This window comes from Pagrus major, chromosome 6, assembly GCF_040436345.1.
Source record: "Pagrus major chromosome 6, Pma_NU_1.0".
NCBI lineage: Eukaryota > Metazoa > Chordata > Actinopteri > Spariformes > Sparidae > Pagrus > Pagrus major.
The window spans coordinates 35,149,488-35,177,262 of record NC_133220.1 but is presented as its reverse complement, the minus strand read 5'-3'; the positions used below and the strand labels follow the sequence as shown (position 1 = coordinate 35,177,262).

General features: G+C 40.5%; 1 protein-coding gene across 1 annotated transcript in view; it reads left to right on the top strand.

Moving 5' to 3' along the window:
* Positions 1 to 27,775, top strand: part of cadpsa (Ca2+-dependent activator protein for secretion a) — a 218,921-nt gene that overhangs the window by 177,942 nt on the left and 13,204 nt on the right. The window contains exons 24-27 of the mRNA XM_073468331.1: positions 2,066 to 2,140; positions 4,548 to 4,631; positions 7,038 to 7,070; positions 13,413 to 13,520. Coding sequence (XP_073324432.1) covers positions 2,066 to 2,140; positions 4,548 to 4,631; positions 7,038 to 7,070; positions 13,413 to 13,520 — 300 coding nt within the window. The remainder of the gene's footprint in view (positions 1 to 2,065; positions 2,141 to 4,547; positions 4,632 to 7,037; positions 7,071 to 13,412; positions 13,521 to 27,775) is intronic.

The window sequence follows — 27,775 nt, the reverse complement described above, 5'->3', positions numbered from 1 at the left end:
CCTCGCAGTGATACTGAATATGAGTTTCTATGACAGCAGCTCCTTAGTTGTGCTTATCGTTCCAGACTCTTTCACTGAGCTCTCCGTTCTATAGACAAGAACCTTTGGAGGGGACAATGGTTATAAAGCACTTCATTCATTTACATGTCACTTAAAACAACCAAACAAAAAAGTATATATGAAATTAATAATCTAATTCTTCAAAAAGGCCAAAATAAAAAAGACTTTTTCACAATTTAAATGACCTAAAAATGAAATGTTCTTCAAAATACATTGTGTCTAGCACTCACAAACATGTCAAATGATTAATAAATTAATATATTATTTAATGTGACATATATTACTTAATGTAAAAAAAATGGATGGACCAATTCATTATCTGCCTCTCCATTTAGCAGTTGTAATTTTATATTATAATAATAATGAGTGCTTTACTTTGCTAGCGTGCATGCTTGTTTTCCTTAACATGTCTTCCTCTAACTCTCTAATCCTCACTTTACTGTATGCTGCTGAAATCCTTTAACATTCAATTTAGGGGTTTGTATAGTAATGACTTTTGATTACAAATAGGAACCAGCTACTATGATCAAATGCAGTTTGATTCACTACGTACAATTTTTATGTAGTATACAATTTATAAAGTGCACATTATTTATATGTATTAACCCAAACTAAAATCTGACTGTAATTTTACATTTTTACTGAATGCTGTGTGAAGATGTTTATTTTATGAAGTCCCTAAAGTGCCAAAAAAAGGGTTTGAATATTTGGCAAATAAATACATAACCTGTTTTTTCACTTGTTTGTTTACTACTGAGGTATCATTGGTGCTATCAATATCAAGACCATATTCATTCCAATTGCAGAGAAATTCAAAGCTATTCCGATTTTTATATTTGCCTAAATTATACAGCTGGCCAGTGTACCCTCAAGCTATGAGCCGAAAATGAAATAAAATAGAACTTAATTCCTCCAGAGAATGTTTGGGCCAAAGATGCTCATTATAAAATGCTGACTCAATATGTACCTGACAGATTGAAGTAACTCAATAATAATAGCCAATTTGTACACAATGTTGTTACTATTATTATCTCAAGCTAATTCATCCAGATACTGAAGGTCTTGCTTCAAAACTGTTATTTAAGCTTACTGGCTTAAATTATTGATATGATTTGAACAAACGTTTCACTTGAGAGAATGTGACTCCTGAAACTGATGTGATGCAATCAGCTGATTGCTTGTTTGAAATACAAAAACTCTTGCAAATGTCTTGCACAGTGGTGTCACAGAGAGGAGTGTTCCTTATAAAGGATCTTTGCCAGATTACAGACACCAGCTGTCAAGAGCTAGAACCAGACAACAGACAAGTCGTGATATGATACCTCCCACCAGCAACATTTGCCATTTTAACCACTGAGAATGTCATTGCTGGCCTAAAATGACTAGCTGCTACCTGAATGTTTTCTAAGCTAAGCTTTGTTAATAAGAAAGAGAGAGGAGAGATTTCACTCACATATGCAGCACAAATGCTGCATTATGGAGCCAGGCTGTCATAAGGACATCTATTAAGTGGATACACAGTGTTGAGACTGTCATCTGAGCCTTTGTAAAACAGAAAAACAAGCATATTTCACAAAATGTTGAGGCGGGATTTCAAGTTGAGAACTTTTAATATTAGCTTTTTTTTCATTATTCCAACAGAATGTATTATGTTTTTTGGTTAAGGTTTTTTAAGAACCCTCTATGAGACTAGTTCTGCTTGTCCTAAGGACATCATGATGAAGATGTTACTAGTGGAGACCCTGTCTTAAAACTATTTGGATTCCAGCAAATCAGTTACATGTTATTGTCGTGTCATAATAATGATAGGGTTGCCACATTGGTGCTCTTACAGAAGACAGTGTATAACTACCCTATAGCAAAACATTAATTTTAGTACAAATGTATATAAATGTGATATAAATTAATGTGAAAATGTCCAGTGTTCCACTCTAATGTCACTTCATGGTTGGGTAACTAAGTGGTGATGAGAAGAGTAACATGTTTTTTTTTTCTTCCTCTGTAGAGACAATATCATTCCCAAATTGACAATCTAATTGAAGAGACGGTGAAGGAGATGATAACTCTGCTGGTAGCTAAGGTACAACACTGTATAAATTTGATAATTTGCATTTGAGGTGATTGTAAACACACACACACACACACACACACACACACACACACACACACAGAAAGTGATATAACTACCAAAAGATGCAAAACGACCACAAAGAGATTCAAAACAACTATGGAGAGACTCAAGGAGAGTCCAAACAGCCATAAAGACACTTGTGATAATGACTACAAAAGAACTTGGCGAGCCAAAAAAGCTGCCATTTGCCATACAAGACTGCCAGAAAAAGACTTAAAGCTGGCATCAAGGAAGCAAAGCGGTGACATCAGGAGAAAGTGGAAAGAGACTTTGTCACTTCCAACACCGTAGCCAGATGAGTACAACACATTTTATACTCGCTTAGATCTCCTCAACTAAGAGTCAATTGTGAAGTCTGCGAAGCCTCCATAGGACTGGACATTTTCAGTAACCACAGTGGATGTAAGAAAAATCCTGATGAGAGTGAAGGTGTGTAAAGCTGCTGGACCCTGTAACATCCCTGGGCAAGTACTAAGAACATGTAAAAAACAAGCTAGTTAATGTCACCATTGATTTTTAGAATACTGCTGTTACAGGAGAGTGTTCCCACCGTCTTCAGGACACCCACCATCTTTCCTGTACCTAAAAAGTCTGCAGCTTCTAATCAATGATGACTGCCTTGTAGCTTTCATTCCCATCTACAACCCAGCAAGCCTGAAACCGGACCTGTTTGGATTTAGAACCAGTAAATCCATTGAGGATTCCGTCTTCAGTGCCCTCCAGTTAGTCCTCAAACACCTTGTAAATAGCAGCAGCTACATTAGAATATTGTTTGTTGATTTTAGCTTAGCATTCAACATAACCTCCCCCATAGAAAGTAAGCAAACTTTGCACTCTGGGCTTATATATCACAGACAGTTTTGGCAGTCATTAATCTCCACCGTCCAACAATTGCAACTCCCAACATAGAGAAAACTCTGGTGAAGTTTGTCGATGACACCATAATCATCAGCTGGATTACAAATGACAATTCATATCAAGTGGAAATCAACAATCTTGCAGAGTGGTCAACAGAGAAAAACCTACTGCTTGACATCAGGAAAACCATAAGCTGATCAGATGAGCCATAGAAAACATGCTGATAGGAAACATTACAAATTAGCATGGATCGTGCATGGCCCAAGACAGGAGGGCTCCACAGAAGGTGATTAAAATCACACGGAAACATCATTGGTACCCATCTACAGAGTGTCAGTGATATTGGTGAGGTGGGGTGCCTGTGAAGAGCCTAAAGGATAGTGTAATACAGTATGCAGCCCAACAACAACCTGTTCACCCTGCTGCCGTCTGGCGATACATAAGTACATACATAAGTATCCGCTGCTTTACCACCAGACTAAAAGGCAGCATCTTTCCTCCGGCTGTAAGTCTCCCCAACTCATCCTCTGCACTGCACCTATAAGTATTCCTTGTATAACATAAAGAGACTGCAACTTCCTTTTTTGTTTTGCAACCCTGTGTTGTAAATGGTGCTTGAACCTGAAACAAAGATACAGTCTGAACAGATGAGTTTTGAGTCTGTGACAGAGATGTGTAGAGTTTCTGCTGTCCTAATGTCAATCGTAAGCAAGGACTGTAAAAAAACATGACTTTATTGAGCAAAAGCTGGGGCCCCCTCGTAGTGAAGGGGTAGCAAGTCGATTGGCAGTAGCAGACAGTAGTACAGTAGTGGACAGGCTGGGGTGTATGGTTTCACCATGTCCTGGTTGTAGGATGGCCCTCTTAAACGGGAGGCAAGTTCAATCGTCTTAAATTCGATCAGAGCACCCAACGGTTACTCTTTCAAACCTTGCCAGTGCAGGGTGTGAAAGAGCACCTTAGTGTGGGAAACCTTGGGTATGTTGAAGACTAACTGGTCTTTTGCACTCTGGATGAGCTGCAGAGGTCAGATGGCACATGCAGGCAGACCAGAAGGGAACAAGTTACAGTGGCGCGAGATGACAAGAGCCTGGATAAGAACCTGCACTGGCTTCTGGGTGAGGAAAGGACAAATCCTCCTGATGTTGTGGAGGGGTGGGTTCTGGGAGGAATGTTGGCAGCATAGGGCATGTCACCAGTGTCACAAGTTTAAGTGTTTTAGAAATAAATAAAGGAGGTAGGTAGGTAATAAAGTGACTTTACATGACTACAAAGGGACACAAAACAGCTGCAAAGGCACTCAAGGGGGCTCAAAACAACCACAAAATAGACTACTGCTTAAAGACTATGCTTTAATAATTTAACACACTAATTTCACACTGGTTACATCCAGGACTGAAAGATTTGAATTTGAGTGTAATGAGCTATTTATACTTTGAGGTATTGCTGTATTTACATAAGTAACTCTATTGCTGCTTTTTTCTTTTCTCTTTCTCAGTTTGTGGTCATTTTAGAGAGTGTGTTAGCCAAGCTCTCCAGATATGATGAGGGAACACTCTTCTCTTCCTTCCTATCATTCACAGTAAGTGGCACATATACATACTTCCAACACCATCTGCCTTTTCTTCCTAAAACACCTTTCAGCAGTTACTTCAGCATTTAACTTTGACATACCATACTTGTAAGAGTGCACTTACAATCATACAAGACTGATAATGTTGTGAAGAACTGAAATATTTTGCAGTCCCTCCAGGATTTTGTAGACTTTTACTGAATAGTTGCGACCTAAAATGGCTGATTTCATGCATTTTCTAAAAAAATTGAGTTAGTGAATTTGTATATTGTGATTTTTTTTTTTTTTGTATAATCTCAAACACACACACAATACTATAAAATTAATTTGAGACTATTCACTTTTGTGATTTATACTCCACTGACCTCACCACTAACCATGCATGTTTATTCTATCTTACCTGGATTCTCTCAACAATTAGAATAGCAATAGATCTCAATGCAACAACCAGTCATGGTGATTTGTCTTGTCTGTTGTCCACTGTAAGTCTTCTGAAAATGTGACCAAATCTGCTGGATCAAAAATATACATACAGTAATTCTAATATTTGGTTAAATGTCTCTCGGTCATTTTCACCTCAGGTAGCTGCTTTTGATATCCATCCACAAGCTTCTGGTCGTCCTCTGGATGAATCTTTAACCACTCCTCTTGACAGAATTGGTGAAGTTCAACTAGATTTGTTGGCTTCCTGGCACAGACTTGTTTCTTCAGTACAGTCCACATGTTCTCGATGGGGTTCAAGTCAGGACTTTGGGAAGACCATTCCAAAACTTATATTCTAGCCTGATTGATCCGTTCATTTACCACTTTTGGGATCATTGTGCTGTTGGAACCCCCAACTGCACCCAAGACCCAATCTTCTGCTGATGATTTTAGATTTTCCTGAAGAATTTGGAGATAATCCTCCTTCTTCATTATTCATTATAATAACTTTCTTTAGAGCAGCAGATCCACTGGCAGCAAAATAGCCCCACAGCATACCAGCACCATGCTTGACAGTAGGTCTGGTGTTCTTGGGGTTAAAGGCCTCACTTTCTCACCAGCTAACATATTGCAGCTCATTGTGGCCAAACAACTCAACCAGAAACAAGAGACGTTTGGTGACGTGGCTCAACATTTTGTAAAAGCGACTGCCATGATTGGTGAAAGTTTGCAAGATCGGTTGAATTTGCATCAACCGTTGCAGTCTAGGGCTGTTAACGAATATTCTAAATTCGAAAATATATTTGAATATTTAAAAAAAACAGGGATTCGATTGTGAAAATTAATATTCGACTGTGGAAAAAAAACACATCAGGCGCACTGCATGACGGGTCAGGGACAGGTCACTCGCACAGCGCCACTCCCTGCTGAAAGTGAGACGCGACAAAAACCGTGGCAGATGCAGATGGCAGAGAGAAAAACAAATCGGCAGAAAGTTCAGAGCCCAACTCGGCAGCAGAGAGAGAGCGGTTTGGACTCCAAGCAGCCTAAAAAGCCCCGTCTGGAAATACTTCGGATTTTGGTCAGTAGACGGCAAAAATGCGGAGCCTCGAGATAAAGTTGTATGCAAGCTGTGTAAGCTACAGTTAGCTTACCATTCCACCACTAGCAACATGAGGGGAGTTTGCGCATAGAGAGAGAGGGGGGCGAGCGAGAGAGGTCTACGGTCTTAAAAGTTTTACGGTATAGGCCATTAGTTCATTTACTTATTTTGTAATGTGTAGGTATGTTTTCAAAGACACGTTAAAACTAAAATAAAAATACCTATACAAGTAATTATGTCTCGTTGTATTAGTTTGTCCTCCTGTTATTAACATAATGCACAAATCTAGATATTCGAATGGTTCGAACCTATGTGTTTTTATTAGAGGGAATATTCGAACGTCATTTTGGAGCAATTTTGACAGCCCTATTGCAGTCACAATATTGCAATTTCCTGGAGGGACTGATTTTGATTTTTCACTTTAACTTCTGGATTTCTTTTTAACTAAGTGCGTCATTGAGTTAACTAAGTTGTCTTGAGTTACCATGCTGTGTTAATATGAGTAAAACATTTAGAAGCTTGAACTGTTTGTTGAATCACCATATTAACAAAATGCTTTTAAATTTACTTTAATGATGACTTATCATACTGTATTTTAAAATCTTGTTTTTTTCATGTTAATCTTTCATACTGTTTTTATACAGTTGACCTTAATTGAACTTTCTAGGAGCACGAAATCTCTTAACACCTCAGCTGGTTTCCCACAGAATTACAAAAGCCAGGTTATTAAACTTGTGAGTGCACTTTTGCAGTTGAAATCACCACGAGTCACTTTTGCCAGTTTGGCAGGCTCCAATCTACAGACTGTACAGAATCACCACAGCAACCTGTGTTTTAAAAGTTGAGTCCTCAACGTTTTTTTCACCCACTTCTCTCTCCTTTATGTCAAGGTGAAAGCTGCCTCAAAGTATGTGGAAGTACCTGTAAGTGAGACTCTTTTTTGTGTACACTTAAATGCCTTCATCATCTCATTAATTAACCCCGTGTCCTACAACATTGCCAATGTATGTTTAGTTTGCTGTGTCAGATATGTTTTGAAGGAAATGTCATGTTGTGCATGTCTGGGTTTAGGCTACTAAAACACCTGTGCTTTGAGCTGTCTAAGGGCCCGTATCCACATAGCGTTTTTTTGGCAGTGCACTCAGGTGCGCTGGGAAGAAGCGCTTGTGTGCTGAGAGAAGGGAGAGAAGGTTTTGATTGACATCTGCCTGCTATGGTAACAGAGGGCTGACCCACACAGATAATAACGAGCATATAAAGCACAGGGTGATAAAAGCACATCACTCACCACACAGTTTCCGTCTGTTTTAGCTCAGGATAGACAGACGCAGCCAGAATAAGCTTCTCTTCCATTTTCTTGGTTACCAGGGTGACGTGTGATGAGTCCCAGTTGATCTAATATATGATTGGTTGCTCATACCCCATTAGAAGCAACTGAAAGACGCTGCCGCTGAGGAAATATCACTTTGTGGACAGCCCTAAACAGACCCATTAACCTTAACCTCATGTATTAATTGCAAGAAGTGAATATTAAAGGAAATCAAAGAAATAAACACAAGTAAACCAAAAACACGACTGGATGGTTTAGCACACAATGACAAAATGTGATATTAAGAATAAAAAATAAAATATGACCCTCACAAAAAATGGTGGTCTGGTCTGTAGAGCAGTGTTTTAGGAGAGGGTCCCTATTTAGTTTATTTCTCATGGCCTGGCAGATTTTATCAGATGGTCTTGAGCAAACAACTCGCCCAGAAATGTAGCAGATATGCACGTATCACAGTTTTTATCCGCAGGCACAGCAGTTAATCCTTGGATTGGCTGGAGCAGTAATAAAAATTAACATTCAGATTAATAGCAGATGGGTTGAGGGTGGGTGACATAGGGTGACGCAACTTCCCATTAAAAGGGAAACTGCACCCATTAAGCACAGGCATCATAAAATCATTAATTATTTAAATCTCCCAGCACCAACAAGAACAGTCAGAATCTAAAGTGGGGTCAGTAAATTGGAAAAAAATAATTTGTTGAGTGGGTGGAGAATGGATGATTGTGTACATTTGGATTCACATAAAGATGAACTCAAAATCGTTCAAGTATTTCTAGTAGCTATACATCAGTAAAAAGCAGAAATGTAGACTACTAACCAATGTAAACATGGAAGTAAAAAATGTAGGTTTTGAGATATTCATGTTTCATTAGAAAGAAAACGGATTAGTTCAACCTAAAAGATAAACACAATGTAAGTTGTTGAAAAACTCAGAATTGTATTTGTTTATAAAATAATTCTTAAATACCCTGTGTACACTGGTACAGTTCCTATTATAGAAACTTTTTATGTTGATTAAAAAAAAATAATACTGGCAATTGAGAAAGCTAGACTGATAACCATAAACTGCATGTATACATTGGTCTATTAGGTATTAGATAATGGTGTTTTTACTCCACACAAATGAAACGTTCATGGTGGTTTTAATGATCAAAATGAAGGCATTTAATTCCCAAGTGATGTGTGAGTGTGTTTGTGTGGTTCTTGTGCATTTACAAATATTTGGCCATGCTTTCACATGTAGAACCATAATCCAGATGGTATTAGTTGTCGTATTTTCACATCAAATCTTCCTGTGTTTCCTCCCACAAATGTCCATTCATATGTATGTGGCCAGGCAGCCGTGCCTCGTGCCTCATTCTCAGTGGAGTACACATTGTGAGTCCATGTTGTACAACACATGCCCATTCTGCTGTCAGGGTGGCAGTGATGGTGTGTGTGTATGTATATGTGCGTGTGTGTGTGTGTGCATCAGATCTGTATTAGCTGCCAACACTTTGGCCGTAGCAGCATGCCAAATTTCACATTAATGCCTTGTCAGTGAATGTGACGAGGCACTGTGTTCGCTGGCAGGGGTCACAGTTTCCAGCCCAGCATGCTAATTGTGTCCTTAATGTACAAAATTAGAGTTTCCCTGGTAAAAAAGACACTCATTTACACATTCTAAGTGTCATTGCAGACGTGTTAACTAAGTTTAGTAGCAGCTAACGATGAGTTATTTTGGACTTAGAATTTAAGTTGAAAGTTGAATTTAAGAGAGAATCTGTGAGCACAAGGTTTAAAGAGTGTGTTATCTTTGAGAATGGTAGGAGATGTCAGTATAAGAAAAAAGAGAATTAAGGTGCCATTTACAAATGCATAGTCCCCATTGAGCATTTTAGATGTCAGAATGACAGACCTTCAACAATCTGCTCTCCCCACCAAAATGAGGGCCTCCAGTGCCTCTGTTCACTTTGCACAAGCCCAGACTGTGAGGGCTGGTTTCAGGCCAAGCTCAACTCTTTGAAAAGAGCTGACTGAACAACACAACTGCCCCGTAGCCTTGTTGTCCTGAGTCTGCATCCATGTAAACGAAACACTTCTTTCGAGATGCAAACACTTATTCTCCAAATAATAATTGAAAGTTAGAGAGAAGCAGCTCAGTTTGAATGTTGATGTTATTGCCTTCTATTTAATTTATGTAAATGCATTTATCACCTAATGTACCCGAGAACAAGATTAAGAGTCTCCAGCCATGCTGGGAGCTCTGTGAAGCTGTATGACCTCTTAGACAAAAAAGAATAGCTTGAAACTAATTGCTACCATCAGCATGCTAACATGCTCACAATGACAATGCAAACATGCTGATGCTAAATGTATTAACCATTCACCATCTTAATCTAGCAGGTTTGCGTGCCAACTCTGCTTATTAGAACTAAACACAAAGTAAAGCTGGTTGTCTTCAGCTTTGCAGGAATTTGACTTGATGACAGTGCTAGCTGAAGAGTCAGGGTCACCATAGTTTTTACAATTCATCCTGATGAATGTCTGAACCAAAGTCAGACACCAAATGTCAGTTTGATAGTTCAGTCCTAGGTCCTGATGTCCATCTAATGAAATATCCTTGAACAAGACACCTGAATTGCTCCTGATGGGGAAGGTGTGTGTGTGTGTGTGTGTGTGTGTGTGTGTGTGTGTGTGTGTGTGTGTGTGTGTGTGTGTGTGTGTGTGCCATATAAATGCAGTTTACCATTGTAATTCATCAGATAGTTATACAATAGTTAGTAGTTTATTAGTAAGACAATAATTTCAGTCAGTGGGACTCATCCTCAGGGCACCATAAATGTCTCTGCCAAATTTCATGGCAATTTATTCAGTGATTGTCTAGATATTTTAGTATGGACAAACAGACCGACGTATCCATCCTGGCATCATTTGAGTTAGTGTTTTGCTCCTTTAGTACTACAGTTTTAAGTTATGATATACAGTACAGTATCCAGATATATAATCTTAAATATTGGCAGAGAATATTCCAGATTCCATGCAAATGAATCCTAAAGACCTTTCCTCTGGCATTAACTTCAGGCCAATATTTCCTTCACTCAAGATAGCTCATTATCTAATGGTGAGATTGAGATGAAAACTGCTGAGCATGTTTTGCTTTATTAACCATGTGGTCTCATCTAATGATATCCACAGGACCAATTTCACACTTTTAAGAAAAACAGCAACATTTTGGCATATTTAAAATCTTGGGGCTCTCTACTAGCATTCAAAATAAAATTCTGAGGGTTGAGTTTGTACTGACTGACTGCCTGACCACTAACTGCTTGCACTAACAAGCAGTGTCTCCACTTTGAAGATAGTGGTTTAACTGATTGGTTGTGAATGCTGAAGGCAAAATTGTGCCTTTTCATCCTTATGGGGTATTTTCAAATTTCATTGTGCTACTACTTCAGCATTCGTTCAGCCTTGTACTTTTCAGCCTTTCTGCCTTTTCAGCTTTTTCAAATATTCAGCTTTTTCTCGTAGACAATATATACATAGAAATATCGTCTTTCAGCTGATGGTCTTATTTCAGATGTAGGACTTACACTTTTGGCTGTAGAAGCCCTAGAGCAACAAGCACTCCAGCAACTCCCCCATAAGCCACATGTTAATTTTGAGCCAAAATTTCTGGAGGAGAGCAGACAGTACCTGTTTTGTCACTCGCTCTAACTCCTTCATTTTATACTTGCAGATTTTATACTTACAATTGCAGAAATAAGAAAGACATCTTTGAGTTCAGCAATGTCTCCTGTTGCTCAGGGTATAAACATTTAGGCCACAGCCATTACATTTTTTCAAGACGAGCAGGGGTTCAGGAGATGTTGTTAAATGGGCCCACACAGATAGTAGATAGATAGGGTGGAATGTTGACAGCCAGAGTGGGGAGGAGCTGTAAAAAAATTCATAACCCTTGGCTTCAGCTCGCTCTCATTCCCACAATGTTCACTCTAGCATAAAAATGACAACATCAGCTTGTAGGAAAGCTAGTGGTGGAGCAACAAACCAATCTGGGTCGCAACAGTGGTTCTCTGGGGGAACTCGGACAAAAACTTTTGGCTCGGTGGGTGTTTACATGACAGAACACTGACCAACTCAGCTAAGAGCCTCAGCTAAGATCACTATTAAATCAACTCACTCTGTTGGTTACCACGACCAATTTAGTTACCATCGCCATGGCAACTGATAACAATTTGGCCAACACAGAGAGAGGGGCTGTTTTCAAAACCGCATACTACCGTACTGCCTACTACATACTGCATTAGTATATACTGTATACTGCATACTGAATGTGGGATTCAGTATGCTACTTCAGCAGACCGACGCCGTTCACACCGCAGTATGCAGTATGCAGTATGCAGTATGCAGTATGCAAGTTTCCCAGAATGCATTTCGTGGCGACCGGCAGCGGTAGTTGTAAAACAGGCGCAAAGCTATTTTATTTCCCGCTGTAGCGCTGTTATTATGTCACTTAAGTTTTAATATTTTTTCATGCGAGAAAGTAACAGTTTAGATCCCCAATGTGCGGTTAGTTTACCCAAATGACGGCTGTTTAGTTATTTGCCTCGATGTTTTCGGAGAAGTGAAGCTCCACCTGAGGGACTAACCCTCCGGAAGGAGCGGGTCGTCTCAGAGGCAGCAGCCCCGTCTCCAGAGGTGTTCTGCCGGCCAACATGCGTCGTCGTCCCGGGGGAGACAGCAAGCCAGTTATCTTAACCCCTGCTCTTTGAAGATTAACCGCTAGAGGGAAGCTTCATGTTTGTAGTGGACAGTATACAGTATAGCGCTGTCTCGGGAGCTCTGTATGTACCGAAATCACCAAATATTAATTAAAAAAAAGTTTTAATTAACAGAGTACTTTTTTTCATTTCATATGTACCAACAGCCTGGATTTCTGTTGTACCTATATAACCTATATAGTCAAGTAGCCTACGCACTGTACTTATGTTATGTAAACAAACATAAACGCCGTACTGCTCCGGAGTACGTGACGAGGATGTCATCCAGGCTCCAGCGCATTGCATTGTGGGAAACAGTAGGCAGAGTAGACTGGTCGGATGCATACTGGAAATATTTTCCGAATCAGTACGACATCTGGGAACTTTTCGCATACTGCAGATTTTGCTTTTGTTTGCATACTACATACTACATTTTGGCCAAACCAGTACGTACTAGCAGTATAGTATGCGGTTTCGAATACAGCCACAGATTTATCAATGAGTGCAGTTCAATACACACACAAACACACAAATTAAGTCAAATATGCACACATGACCACATACATACACACAGACACGGTATATTTTCCAATATTTTAACTATATTTAACTTTTATCTTTTTATTCATTCAAGCCAGAAACTCCACTTAAATAATTAAATGTTGAGATTTATTTCACTTTTCAGTCCCATTCATTCTCATTTTGATTCATTCTCACTGTAACACCTCTTCATACTCCATCAGCTGCTTCATGACAGAAATTCAAGCCACCATTGCAGTTTGGCTCCAAGCTTATAGTATATTTTGAATCCTTCATTCTCACCCAACTTTAGGATGCTTCATACACATAGGATGTGACTAATACTAATAATACTTACTAATAGTAAATTAAAGCCACCAATTCAGTTTCGCCTTAGCTTTTAAACAAACCCTAAATTATTTCCCATTTTTCATATATCCTTGGCATTATTCAAAGTTTTCACAGCCAGCTATAGGCATTTGGCATCAGCTTCTCAACAGCAGCATTCACAACTGCAAGTTCTTTAGAACTTGCTTTCTCAAGTTTGCCTGGTTATTTTATTTTTATTCTATATGCTTCCGAAGGAATATTTGTATTTTTGTGTTATGTTTTTTGCAGATTCAATTTCAGTCACACTATTTCTTCTTTCTCTTTCTTTTACCTCTTCCTTGCAGAAGCCAGGGATGGACGTTGCTGATGGTTATGTGACGTTTGTTCGCCATTCCCAGGACATGTTGCGGGAGAAGGTCAATGAGGAGGTGTACATAGAGAGATTATTTGATGTAAGTAAGCCACAGCACCTCCTCCTCGAGGATTAATAATGACAACGTTTAATTCACTCCACCTATGATCACTTGTAGGAGCAGATAAAAAAAATCCATGTCCCTCCTATCAGTCGAGTGAACCAAAGTCAAATGATTAAAGTCATGTGATAACTGCCAGAAATCTTCTCCACGTACATGTGAGCTTTAATCTGGAGTGCTTTGTACTTTTGTCATTTTCAGACAGTTTTTAGAAATTAATATTCTTTTTACATATTTTGCTCCTTGAAAATATTTGATTTTCCAAAATGTGTGTGACATAACTGACGATATTAATAATAGTTTGTTTTAACGAGATCTTACAGGGTCACTTCAGCCATTTTCATGGGACGTGGTCTGTGGGCTAACATGTTGTAACATAGACGTAGGTATGGCTCATTAGAAAATTGTCTGACGTTTTAGACCCTATTTTTCAACTTTTCTCACAATTAAGTAAGCATTTATTCCACATTAACAGTAAAGATGAATATTCAAAAGTAAAGGTGTTGTGATTTTATTGAATATTGAATAATATAATATTTCAGATCTTGTTTACATAATTTATAAATGTATTCTGATATATTTCAATATCTCAGGCAGGCTCATGTCTTATTGGGTCTTTGAGAGTCACTTTGTGACTGCTGGCTGTACTGTTGCATCAGTGTTCTCCATAGCTGACAAACTGTAATCAACTCAAGCTGTAATCAACTTGCAAAACAGTCCCATGACACTGTTTGCCTCCATTACGTGAGATGAGGTCAAGTAACACCAAAACAATCAGTAAATCTCTAAGCCTCACTGCTGAGCCTCTTCTTGGGTTAAACTGGAGGATTTCTCCCAAAAATGTGTGAAAACAATCCCCGCAGCAGGATGAGTTGCATATTGAGCAACAGCACGCAGCAGGCGTGTTTCTCCTCTCTGCTCCTCGCCGTTTACTTTTTTGTATCATCGTGTTTGAGTGCACTTTGTGGTGATCTTGAGGAGAGATTATCCTAAGCAGCTCTCTGTCTCTCTGAGTCAGCAAACAAAAGTTAATCAATTGAAAAAAGGACACAAAAGATCACTTTGTAAGATGGCTTAGGTGCATGTTTACAGGCAGCCACCCACCACAGATTCTGTACTTATTTTCTTTTTCAGGACTTTTAAAAGAAGCATTAAAACCCTTAGGTTAGTGAATTGTGAGTTACTCTCTGAAAAGACAGAGCAGGCACCTTTTAAGAATAGCCCAATCTTTTAGTTGTAAAAGTGCAACATACCACATGTATCTCACCATGGACACATCAGACAGAGAGACGAAGTAGTCATAATACAGTCACTAGAATGTGTCATGGTCTATATAGAAAACGATTGGCGCCTATGTGTTGACACTCATCACACACCACCAGTGTGTGTTTTGAGGAAAGATTGTGATTGATATATTGGATATTTGCTGTGGCTGAAAGTCCTGTGTTTAGGTTTCCAGCCAGCCAGCAGCTGCTCGGGCCAACCTGAGCCACAGTTCATAAAACTAAACTTTTAAATATGCAATCAGATTTTCTAACAATCCACAGCACAGTGTTCACTCCTTCATTCTCTCAGGCAGATCACAATCAGTTCATTAGTTGATAGGTTCCAGATTTCCTTCAGTGTTTAGGCTGTCATCTAGAACTTAAATTGATCAAGATAGGGGATGTATCAGGGTCTAGCTAGTTAACCCTGTGAGCTAAATAATTTTCTGGGGGACACCATGCTATGCTGTAAGAATACTGCCTGTGCAGTAATCTGCAGTAGTGATCAGGATCAAACAAATGTGTTTTCTTCGACTCAGAATCTTAGCCAAAGTGAAGTCTTTTCTGAGATATCTTGAAAAAGTCATCTATGCCCTTATCTCTATTAGTTGGACTTGGAATTTGCTCAGACAGACAACAGTGTCCTCCTTTCAAATAATCCAAAACATCTATTCATTGGTGTGTTGTGTTTTCTTTAATTTCTTATTTATTTTATTTTTATCTTAAAATCATTAATTAAAAGATAATTCCCTTTGGATCTTATCTTTGAAGTTTGGCCATTAGCTCTGTCTGTTGTGATAACATACTCACCAATTTAATTGGTTATATCTGGTAAAACAGCGTCTGTCTAACCATCCCTTCGTCTTTCGTCTGTCTGTCCATCCGTCTGTCCATCCATCCATTCATACCAGCAGCCCAGTAGTCCCTCTCCTCAGCAGCGTCTTAAAGCTCCTCCTGGGGCATCACAAACAGAATCAGTAATGAATGGCAGCCCTGGTCGAACCAACTGAAAACATGTTTGATTTCCTGCTGAATATATGGACACAGCTCTCACTCCAGTTGTATAAGGACTGGATGGCTCATAGAAACTGCCCCGATACCCTATACTCCCGCAGTACCTCCCACAGGACTCCTGAAAGTCAGCAGCATTCAGCTAGGGGAGTATTCCTACACTGCCCAACACCTTCAACCTGGGAAACTACAGATAAGGAGTCCACCCCTCTTCCAGGTGTTGATTTGCATAGATTTGGTATAGATATATCTAGATGGTACTGCTCCACCACTACTCTAGCTCTGGTCCCTTCCCTGCCAGAGAGGTGACATTCCACATCCCTAGAACCAGTCTATGATGAGTGGAGTCAGCATGCCTAGGTCCCTGCCTTTGCCTGCCACCTGGCTGACATTGCATCCAACCCCATTGCCTATCCCTGCAAGTTTTGGGCCCACAAGGCTGTGGCTCTATGTAGTTGTTTCAGGCGGTGCCTGACGACGGGCCCCATGGGTCAAGGCCCACTCACCGGACAGTCACCACAAGCTTTCCTTCCAGGTTTGGCTGTAATTAGTGGGTGGGCTGAATGAATTGCTGTTAGTCTGGCCACTTAACTTCTTTAGGAGACCTTATTGGGATCTGCTGCTCCCAAGAACACAGCTCCCAGGTTCACAAGAATTATTATTTACATGATTATTAGAACAATTGAATGAATAATAAATAGCTTAATGAATTATCTGCAAATGTATTTATTTTAATGAGGGCTGAAGGGTTGATGAGCTAAAACAAAGACTGGTAAAAACAGTGGAGAACAGGGACCTCATCCAGATTGTGTAATGCTCTGAAGCTGATGTAACTGTCACCTCTGCATCCTGACTGTGCGTGTTCATGGTTGACTCTCTGCAGACTGAACAGTGTAGGCTTGTACACAGTTTCATCTATCTGTCCATGCCATTGTGATGAACCAGGGCCTTGAGGTGTAATCCGTCTCCTATCGTCTTGCTCTCGGTTTTCCTGACAGAGGGTGACAGAGAGGTGTCCAGTGGTCGATGTTTGCTGTTTGATGCTACATCTTGACCCGTTGCTTTGCCATGTATCCTTTTTTCCTCCACAAGAGCCTTTCTGCTGGGATTTGTCTCACCCTGGCTTCTCTTTGTTGTCATTCCATATCAGTTCTCCCCACGGCGTCACTGAGGCCGATGAAGGTGTCTCTAGCTGCTCTCTGCAGCTCTGTTGTGCTTTTCTTGTCACTTCACCCTTTTTTCATTACTTCTCTCTCATTCTGTCCTTTGTCTGGTTAAGGATGGCAGCACATGATGGAACATTAGTACTTGACTCTAGGCTTAAAAGCAGAGCTGTGTTTCTACCTGTCTTTTTTAAAATCATTCATTAGTAGTCATTTACAGTTACATGCCATGAGACCTGCATTGTATCCCAGTTTGATTCTAAAACCCATACTAGAGAGGATACACTATGTCCTTTGTCATCAGACTGTTACAGTATTCAAATTAGATTAATATAATAATTCACACAACTGGACGACTTCCATGGAGGTAGAGTGCTGCAAGGGCCCCAAAATGTTGACCTAAAGATTGCCCCAGACCCACAACTAATATTTTATCATCAGAAATGAGTTTCTTCCATATACACATAGACATAAACATAAAGGTCATAATCTCTCTCTAAATAGGGACAACAAGTTATGCATCAAGGGGTTATGGTATAGCTTTAGAGCCTATGTACCCATGTAGCACCCCAGAACTACACTTAGGAGCCACAACGACTGCCGAAATACCTCGTGGAGACCACAAGAACAGCTATTATATAGGAACAGTCTTCTACTTAATTGATTCAATTCTATGTATTTATACAGGGCAATCCAATGAAATTCAACTTTTAGATCAAATTAAAAGTTAAAAACATGCCAATAAAAGATAAGTGTAAAATGAAACAAGAATGTCACTCAGAAGGGCACATACCTCTGCCAAGGCCCAACATTTACTTTTAACTCAATCAAGCTTCACCCATACGCCTGATTTTTTTCATCAAGATCCATGCATTATTCCTGTAGAAGTTAACGGACATGTAAAAAAAACCCTCCCTATGTCAAAGAAAGTGAGAAGAAATTCCTGGATCTGTCCCTTTAACCAGATCGACATTAAAAGTTAATGTAATCTGTTCTGTTCTATTCTTCAGTCCATCCTTCATCCAAGTTTTTGGGAAATCTGTCTCCTTGGCGGAGTTAAAAATGGTTTTAAAAGAGGGCTCAAACCAGCATTAAATAACACTAGAGTATGGGATAAGGATCAAGTTAATTGTAAAAAAAACACTCAAAACAGGAAAAGTCTGTCATAAACTCAATTAAAAATGTAAGATATGCTGTACAAATCAGATGACTTTATTTCCTAGTTAAGTTTATTATTGTGCGTGTATGTGTGTTTAGGGGGGGTCATCCTCTTAAAATAAGGTCAGGATGGACTCCCCCTAATCTTTGCTTTGTTAGGCGGCCCCTCCCCTCCCACGCTGACTTCATGTGTTTATCTGTTTTGTCTGGTGAGGATTACAACCTGTGTCCCATACATGCTCACAATAAGGCGGCTCACCACATGGATAGGACATTTCCTATAATGATGTTCCGCCATGAATTAGTTTTAGAAATGCCTTTGGGAAGTTTGCGTTTTTTTTAAACATGGTCTCCATTACAGGAAGGCACTTGCCAGGGTGAGATTACTGATTTCCCAAATCAGTTTATTCATCAATTTTCTAGAATTCCTTTAAAAATTCTGAAAACAATGTCAAAATTAAAATCAACAAAGGCGTAAACAAGAAAGAAAGAAGAGCAAAAATAAACAGCTGCGACGACAACAAAGTGCTTGAAAAACAATTTTCACCCTTCTCTATATAATCCATTTACATTTTCAAGACTAGAAAGACATTTTATGATGTTTTTGTGACCCACCAGGACACGTTTTTTTATGCTGGTTGACAAGATTAAAGTCTTTGAAATCTTTCAGTGGGCCATAATGTAGAATGGAAGAACCCCATCAAGTATCCCAGCACCATAATAGTTGACTGTAAAGAGATTACATTTCAAATCACATCAACACATTAAGTCCTTTAAGCATGTTTCATTTCACACATCCATGCCAAATCTGAAGAACAGCAAAGTGTGTTTGTCTGGTTCCAGCCAACTGGACAGGACACAATGGAATCTGATCCTGCCTCATAAAACTCAAGGTTAGATGTAGAAGATGGAACACAGGCTTAGTGAAGACACTTTGCATCTGCCTCAAAGTAATTTGGGTTTCTTAAACATGTTTGGCTTAGACAATAAGCCAAAGGTTAGATGTCATTTTAATTGGGGTTATGACATGCATTAACAGTGTCTCAGATGCCCTCTAATATCAGCCAGAGTAAGCAGATTATTTCACTGTGCCCTCATAATTTCTAAATATGTGTCAACCCTCACAATTTGACATCCAGAGTGACAGCAGACAGGCCCATATGTGCTCTAATGCTGGTAATGTTAAACAAACAACAGCTTCTCAAGAAATGAATCATAATCTGAGACATGAAAAGTGCTAATACCCATGTTCTGACATAGATTGGCGGGTGGGGGGGCTTGTCAGAGCAGGACATTTTTAATTGATATTTGACCCAGTTCTCTGACCAGTCATAAAGAGTTGTCATTTTTACTCCTTCATAAGCATAAAATGCGTTACTTTTGTACTTTATTTACTTATCACAATCCTGACTAGCAATCCAATCATGGAGTAGTTGTAATATTATATTTTCTACTGTTGTGAAAATTGATCTGACGGCAGGTGTCCGTGGCATCATGATTAAACTTACATTGAAATCCCCTGCAGAGAGATTGACTGTGAAGATGTGTTTATTTTCTGCCTCAGGTCATGACCATATTAAGCACATTTGAAAATATTTTGCAGATTTTCTTCAGAAACAAACTTCAGAATGGACACATTTTTAAAATGCTACTTTTGCATGCTAGCATTGACAGGAAAAAATGAGTGATCAGTGTTTGTGCCGCTCACAACTTTCTGCTTGATTGCTTGTTTTTTGTCAGTTTAGCTGAAAACACATTACAGGTGTTACCATTATGTCTTTCTCTCATGTCACATGAAGGTTAGGGGCTGTGTCTGTGGACAGGCAGACCTGGTCACATCCAGGAAACCCTGAGGCAGGCCCAGAACACAATGGAGGGATAACATATCTCATCTGACCTGGGGATACAGTGGTGGGGTTAGGGATGTCATTCACCCTGCTATGCTTAGCCTGATGTCACCATAACACAGACCCAGATAATTGGTGGGAAATAGATAGATGGCTTGATCAAAATCTCAATGCAGCTGTCCAGCAGTTATTGTTGGCTTGGTTACTGCCATGTAGCATTTATGGGCTTCATTCAAATTAGTAATTTATATGCTATAATGCAGTCCGCTGACAACAGACAGACGGGGCAATGACAACACCTTTTATGTAGTCCCCAAATTAAGGTTATGAGCTGATGAATAAATTGAGACACACAATTTACTGAAATGTAACATTCATCAGTGATGATAAATAAGAACTTAAGATGTTCAATGTAGCGTTTGTCTTTGGCTAAATAGTAGTTGGATCATCAGTCTTTCCCTTAGAAACATTTTGGTCTGACCTTCTGTTGTCTGTATTCTCTTTATTTGCAGTGAATTTATTCATGCAGCATATACAGTAAGTTGTCAAAACTGTAAAGGTAGTTTTTTATTTGCTTTTTTGGTCTATTATCACATCTTGCGTTTATATGATGTAGTTTGGCATTTTGTCTGGTATGAGATGCTTGAGTGTGTGTGTGTGTGTGTGTGTGTGTGTGTGTGTGTTAGGGAAATAGTGAGAAATTAATTTGGTTCCCCTGCACCCTTCCCCCCTCCCCTCCGTGGTTTAGTTCTTGAAAGAGTGGCTGAAGAGGCCCGGATTAAGACAGATGTGCTTAAATGATACTGAAGGGGGGACTTAGTGTGGCGCAGCCTGGGGATCATTGATTAAAAAAAGCCATGTCTTTAGCCTGAGCCAAATCCAGCCCTGCACTGATATACCACAGCTTCCTGCCCCATGACACTCCCTCTGTACCCAGCCCAGGCAACCAACATGCCAGCTTGTTTTGGGGGAAGTGGGGAAAGGAGAACAGGAAGAAAGAGGAATATAGAGATGATGCTTTAGAGCCAGTGAGTCTTGTTGCCACCCCCCTTTCCCCATCCCTTCCCCCCGCTGGACTTGCAGATACTGGGATTACACAGGTCAATTATACACTTAATCTGCCTTTGCCGGGAGGGGATTAGGAGCGCGGCTCATTGATTGATTTGAAGTATTTCCGTTGACCTTGGGTAGTTATCAGATTCTCGAGCGTGGCGATATTGCACTTCTGTGTGACAGTTAAAGAGCTTTTTAATCGCAGCTGCTGCTCCCGTCTTGCTCTGTTCACCAACTGCTGGACGGCTGTGACGGAGCAGAGTGAGGTTAGGGGTCAGATTGAGCTACAGATTGGGGAATTTGAGATTGTTGTCCCCACTGATGTCTGTTAGTCACCATGGGTGGGTTTGTTGACTGGTGCGTGGGTGAGTGGGGGGTTTATAGTGGTGACAGAGAATGCCAGCAGACGAGCGGTTGATAGAGCTGCAGTCATACCACTTGGCTGTCCGGGGAGGCTTCACCACTTTGCCGGCTCCGGTCATGAACTGCCGCCACCACAGCCATGCCAAGTGAACAATTTAATCAACACTGAGCTCAGGCAACACGCAAACTTAACTCCCTCAGCCTGTCAGATGTAGATTCTGCTCATATAACTCTTTTATGTGAGGATAGAATAAAGAGGCCAAGTGGTTTTTCTGCCATCACCGAAAAGATCAAATCTATAATTTAAATATTTGAGAAATAGCAGCGAACAGGGGGTCGTAATTGGATTCTTGGATTAGTTAGCTGTTTTTGAGAAACAATGAACAGATGCCCTTTACCCTTCATCCACAACAATCTAGCCCTGTTCACATATGAACTCCAGACAATATCCAGAGAATCAGATCAGGATATACTCCACATACAACAGGATATTGTTGTGTCCGACGTGTTCACACATGTTGGAAATACACTGTATGGTTTGGGCGAGGGGTGACACCTGGGTAGGAGGCTACAGACTGCTCCGTAATGATGACTGTTTTTACGTGGATATCAATACAACAAGTATTTGCATGCAATCTCAGCCAAAGAGTGGAATGTAATATACAGGCAAGCAAAGAAGAGTGCGATGCAGCTACACTGCACCGAGATCCCAACGTAGCAAGAAAGCTGCAGCATTTTGGATCTGTCTCCAACAGCAGCATGAACTGGCCATAGGGTTAGATCGAGCTCAACAGACCGAGTGGGAAAATATTCTGGGCAGATGTTTGGCAGAACTTTCACGATGAAAAGTTTAAACACCATTTCCGCAGGGACGGCGTATGTACGGAAGTATTTGTTACAGCTGATTAGCACTAACGAGGAATATTAAATGTCGTCGACACTCCCGCTCACTTGCTGTAAATTCATTCTGGACAATTGTCTGCTCACACTCACATTCACACATGTGGCACACCTGGACTTAAGACTAGGGAGCAGGCAGGGTAAAGTGCGGGGCAAATAATGCCGACAGCTTTTTTACAGAGTTACAGTGCATGTGTGAAAGGGGCTTCTGACTGCAATATTGCTCGATGTCCTTTTGTTGTTTTTCATGCCAGTCATTAATCTCTTTTAGGTTGAAGTAAAATAACTGTAAATGGATTACACAAGCCATAGGGAGGAAAATAATGGTTATAGTTGTAGCTCACAATAATAAAAAAGGCCAGCCAAGCCGGATAGGTTAAAGTGACTGTGTGACTGTTCAAAACATGCTCTGAAAAGGTTTCACTGCCGTTTAATGAAGTCTGTAAGCAGCTTAGAGTCCTTAATAATTACTGAGAGAGAGCATTTTTGTTTCCCTGCTTTCGTTTTGGCTCTACATCCTCTGTGAGCATTCCCAGCGCCGTCCTTGCCAGCTAAGGACACTAAAGCCACGATCATCCTGAGAGAAGGGAAATACAAGTTTAATAGAGACTTCTCCTTTGTCAGGTCCTGCTGGTTTATTGATGAGGGCCGCAGGGTGAATTGATCGAGGACACACATGTCATCTCTCAGGTCTCTATCACCCTTTTACAGCCCCCTTCCATCCCGCTTTCCCTCCGCCTTGTTAAAAAGGAGGTACGGTGGCATTTGTTTGATTAACTTGTCTGACAAAAGTGACAGCTGCTCACGGGCGTATGTGGATGAGTGGCCCAGCGCCGCTCCCTCTTTGTACATCTGTCAGAGCCGGAGCAGGGCGAGCAGGGTGAAAAGAGACAAATTGGACCCAAAAAGAAGGCCATTCACCTTCCCCAGACCCCCTTCTGGCGCTCCGCCCCTCTATCTCATTCAGGTGCTCGGCGGGACCCTCAAGTGCTTGCTGGCTTATTCCATTTTCACTCCCCCTATAGAGTTCCCTGAGCCCACAAGTGTTTTAGCCCTCTTTTTCCTTCCCTCAATCCACCCCTAAGCGGCTCTTTGTAAGTAGAATGGCTCACTTTTCTCATGGCCTGAAGCCGCCGTTTTTCCTTTTTTTATTGTCCACCACAGAGCTTTTCTGTCGTTCATTGTGTGTTTACTCAATGACTGGTTGCTGACCATAATTTCGACTGTTTAGTTCCTCACAACATGGCCCCCCAACCCCCTCCACCCGCCGCCCCAAATATACACCCTTCCCTTCCCCAAACCACAGTGTTTTTATAAAGTTGCTCCTTATTTAGACTCTCTTGTCCGTTGAACTGACTTGCAGGAAGAAGGAGACGGGTGTTTTGTAAGAGACCCAGATTGCCAGCCTGAAAAGAAACACAGACCTGAGATAAACATTTACCTTTCTCCTGTGATTGTACACCCGGGGTTGGCTGCCATCCTGTTTCTCAGCACTCCTTTTTAACCAGCTGCCTGGCTGAAATGCCCACTGAGTCCGTTTTGTTGCCGTCCCAGCTGTGCTCAGACTGTGGTCAATGGTCAGCCATGGTTTGCCTTTTGTGTCACCGGCACAATCAAAACAGTTTGAGACCTGTGAGCTCGTTGAGCCCAAAACTTTACTTTAGTCCTACTTTCAGAGCCCCTCTGCTCCTTCCTCCCCCTCTAACAGAATGAAAAGAAAGGGACAGACAGAGAGAGAGAGAGTTCGAGGATGACAATATCCAGTACAAGATGCTAAGACCCATTTAGTGCTTGTGAAAAGCTCCTTTCTTGTCTGTACACATACAGATACATTTGAAAACATGTTTGTGTCAAATGGAGTTTACTAAAAGTCTGCCATTCACACACTACCGACCAACAATAGGAAGATGGTTAAAGCAAAAATACTAATTCTACAAAAATCCCACATTTCACAGTGATTGACCAGATGAGTGAAAGTGCTAAAGTTGCAGTGGGATGCAGCGCAGAGCAGGCTCTGACAGCAAGCCTTTCACTGTTGTCTTTGAGTGTGATTTTTTGGAACATGGATTTTGCGTCTGTTTAGACTGACAACTATACATTAGCATCTACACTTAAACACCAAATGTCTTTTGTTTTTGAAGTGAAGTAAACCATGAAGTGATATTTGTGAAAAGTTCTGGGTTTGGAGTTGGAGATGCCAGCTTAATGTCGATAGAATTTCAGGGAGGAAAGATGCATTTATCCACATTAGTGTGGACATGGCCTCAGGGATGATGTCATTCAGTGCAAGATGCTGAGCCCCATTAACCTCATGTGAAAAGCCCTATTTGTTCTCTGAGGGTCAAGCTTAGTCCTCCTGTTGGGTGACAAGGTGGGCATGGAGCTCGGAGGGATGGGGGCCTGTAGTGTTGGTACTGAGATTGGGGTTGGGGGACGCCTCCTTACCTACTGTTTCAGTTACTATGGTAATTGAGTGTCGTCATCAATGGACTCTCTCTCCTGAGCTGGTGAGTAGGACGAGAATAGGCCAGCAGCGGGCTCTGAAAAGCAGAGCAGGTAGGATTAGACAAGCCTTTGTCCAAAGTGCATAATGTCTTGCAGTCAGATTTAAAGCTCCCCCACCCACACCAGCCTTCATCGTATTTGTTTCCTCGTCTCTCTCTGTATGTGTATGTGGGCTATGTGTGTATACCAGTGTAAGCATGCGTGTTTGAAAGAAAAAGTAGTGTTGCTTTATGGCACTCAGCGGCCTTCCTTCTCCTTCACAAGGAAGCCTGTCACTTGGCATTAGTGTTGCCGCACCAGCAATCATCATTCCATGCCTCCTGCTAATTGCAGACACAGCTGGGTCTCAGCAGGACATGCGCTGTCTCTCTCTTTCTCTCTCTCTCTTACACACACACACACACAGACACACGCATGCACGCACGTGCGCGCACACACATACACACACACACACACATACATACACAGACAGACACGCACGCACACACACACACACACACACACACACACACACACACACACATACATGGCCTTAGCATAGCAATGACAATACAGACTGTTAATCTCTTCTGCGTAGAGCAGAAGCTCAGACATCCACACCAAGCGTTCAGCTAAATGGTGGCATGACCATGAAAAAGTGGATACCAATCAATAGCCATCATCTCTGTGTGTAGTTACCAGTCATTGCGCTTCAAATGAGATGATGGATTTATTTAGAATATAGGCTTTACTTTAATTCAATGATTTTGGATTCATTTTAAAATGTGCTTATCTTTAAGTTGTGATGTCAGACACTTTACTGAGGCGTCCAAGTGCTGTTGATGGGAATGTGTCATAAATGGAAGGGATGAGACGTCAATTTCTTGTCCCACATATTTTTCATCAACAACCAAAAATGTATTATTTATTTATTTCACCTTTATTTGGCTAGGAAGTCCTGTTGAGATCAAAATGTCTTTTACAAGAGAGACCTGGCCAAGGTAGTAGCCGTACCAAATCACAACATATAAAACATGATGAGTCTGGTTCTTTTCGAGGTTTCTGCCTTTTAAAAGGCAGTTTTTTACTCACCACTGTTGTCGAGAGCTTGCTCATGGGGAAAATGTTGGATCTCTGTCAATAAATGAATTAAAGAGTATGGTCTTGACCTGCTCAATTTGGAAAATGTCATGAGATGACTTTTGTTGTGAATTGGTGCTATACAAATAAAGATTGTTGGAATGATTGATCGACAATAAAACAGAACAGCTTTTTCAACAAAGTGGCCTTTCAAGAAAAACAAGCACATGCCATCTTCACCACATTCCTAATGATGACCTGAAATCCATCAATATATACAAATGTGGATAATTAGGTCTCTTTGCAAGTTACTCCATGACCAAGGAAGTCTGAAAATGCAGTTTTCCCCAAATCTGTCAACACGTGGGGGAAAATTAAAAAGCAGAAAGGAGTCTGTGGTAACTGAGAGCTTAACAGAGAAGGGTTCAGAGGAAATCCGAAAGTTCAACCAGTATCGCTTTATAGATAAAACCATACCAGTGCTGTTGGGAATGGTCAATAATGTCCTACCCAACAAATCATAAAGAATGCAATGGTGAGTAAGAGACTATGCTGTTGTAAAAAATGTACAGATGCATGGTCAAAGTCAAGGCTCACTAGTCCGGAACATTTTTGTCAACTCACCACCAATTTTAAGACCAGAAATAAATTATAATAAAAAAATTAATTACTGTACATATATGTACATAAGATATGCATAGAAGTATTGACTGAACAAAAAATGTTTACTTTTTGCCTCCAGATGTGACGAAATTGAAATGAACCAAGTGGATGACACACAAAGTGGTTGTATTTAGAAATCTCATTATATCCAGGCAGACTAAACAGTATTAGCTTTGATTAGCAGGTAGCATTTATAGCAGCCCGAAACACGAAGTAAGTGGTCACACAGGGAGTCAGAGGAACAAAATCAACCAGTCAGTCTTTATTTGTGTAGCGCCAATTCACAACAATCTCATGACACTTTCCAAATTGAGCTGGTCTAAACCATACTCCTTAATTCATTTCACAGACACCCAACATTTCCCCTATGAGCAAGCACCTGGTGAGAAAAAAACACCTTTTAACAGGCAGAAACCTCAAGCAGAACCGGACTCAATGGCGGGCGGTCATCTGCCTCAACTGGTTGGGTTGAGAGAGAAAGAGAGAGAGAAAAGGAGAGATCTGCTCAACCCTCACAATGCAGAGAAGCCAGCCATGTTTGTCAAAACACCAGTCATTCATCCACATTTCTTACCTACACCTGAGTAATAAATACAGCTGAACTTACCTCTTGTTTACAGCAAACTGGCTACTGCTGATGAAATTTAAATCCCATCCTGAGCAATGTCTTTTGTATTAAATGACCCCCCCCCCCCCCTTTTTTTTTTTTTTTTCACATATATATTAAGTGAGAAATTTGACTTTTGTGTGAGTCAGAAATGCTAATCTAATGGGACCCAAAATGTAAACAGCACCATTTTGTTTCGGCCTATATGTTTGTTTAGATTTTGTTGTATTAGCACCTTTAAAAGTAGAACTTCAGTTACACGGTTACATGGATGTACACTGACAACTATCACTGAATGACTTTGATACTGAAGAAAAATTAGAGAGCGGATAATTCTAAGGGAAGTTCTGAAGGTGTTTTTTTTTCTATGATTTTTAAGTGGACGCGTTTATCAGTAAATTGATTCCTCCACTCACAGTATCCAAGTCATTAGCATGCTAATAGGGTAGATCATTAACCACAACTACTTTCTGAACGTGAAAGGTATTTTGGTCAACCTGGGAATCAACAACCTGCACTTCCACTGTGCTTCAACATGTGAAGACTACTGCATCCACTTAACCTTGAACTCTTCAACCCTTTCAGCTACATACCCAACCTTAACGCCTACCCACAGCAATATCATGATCCTTTGGACCTC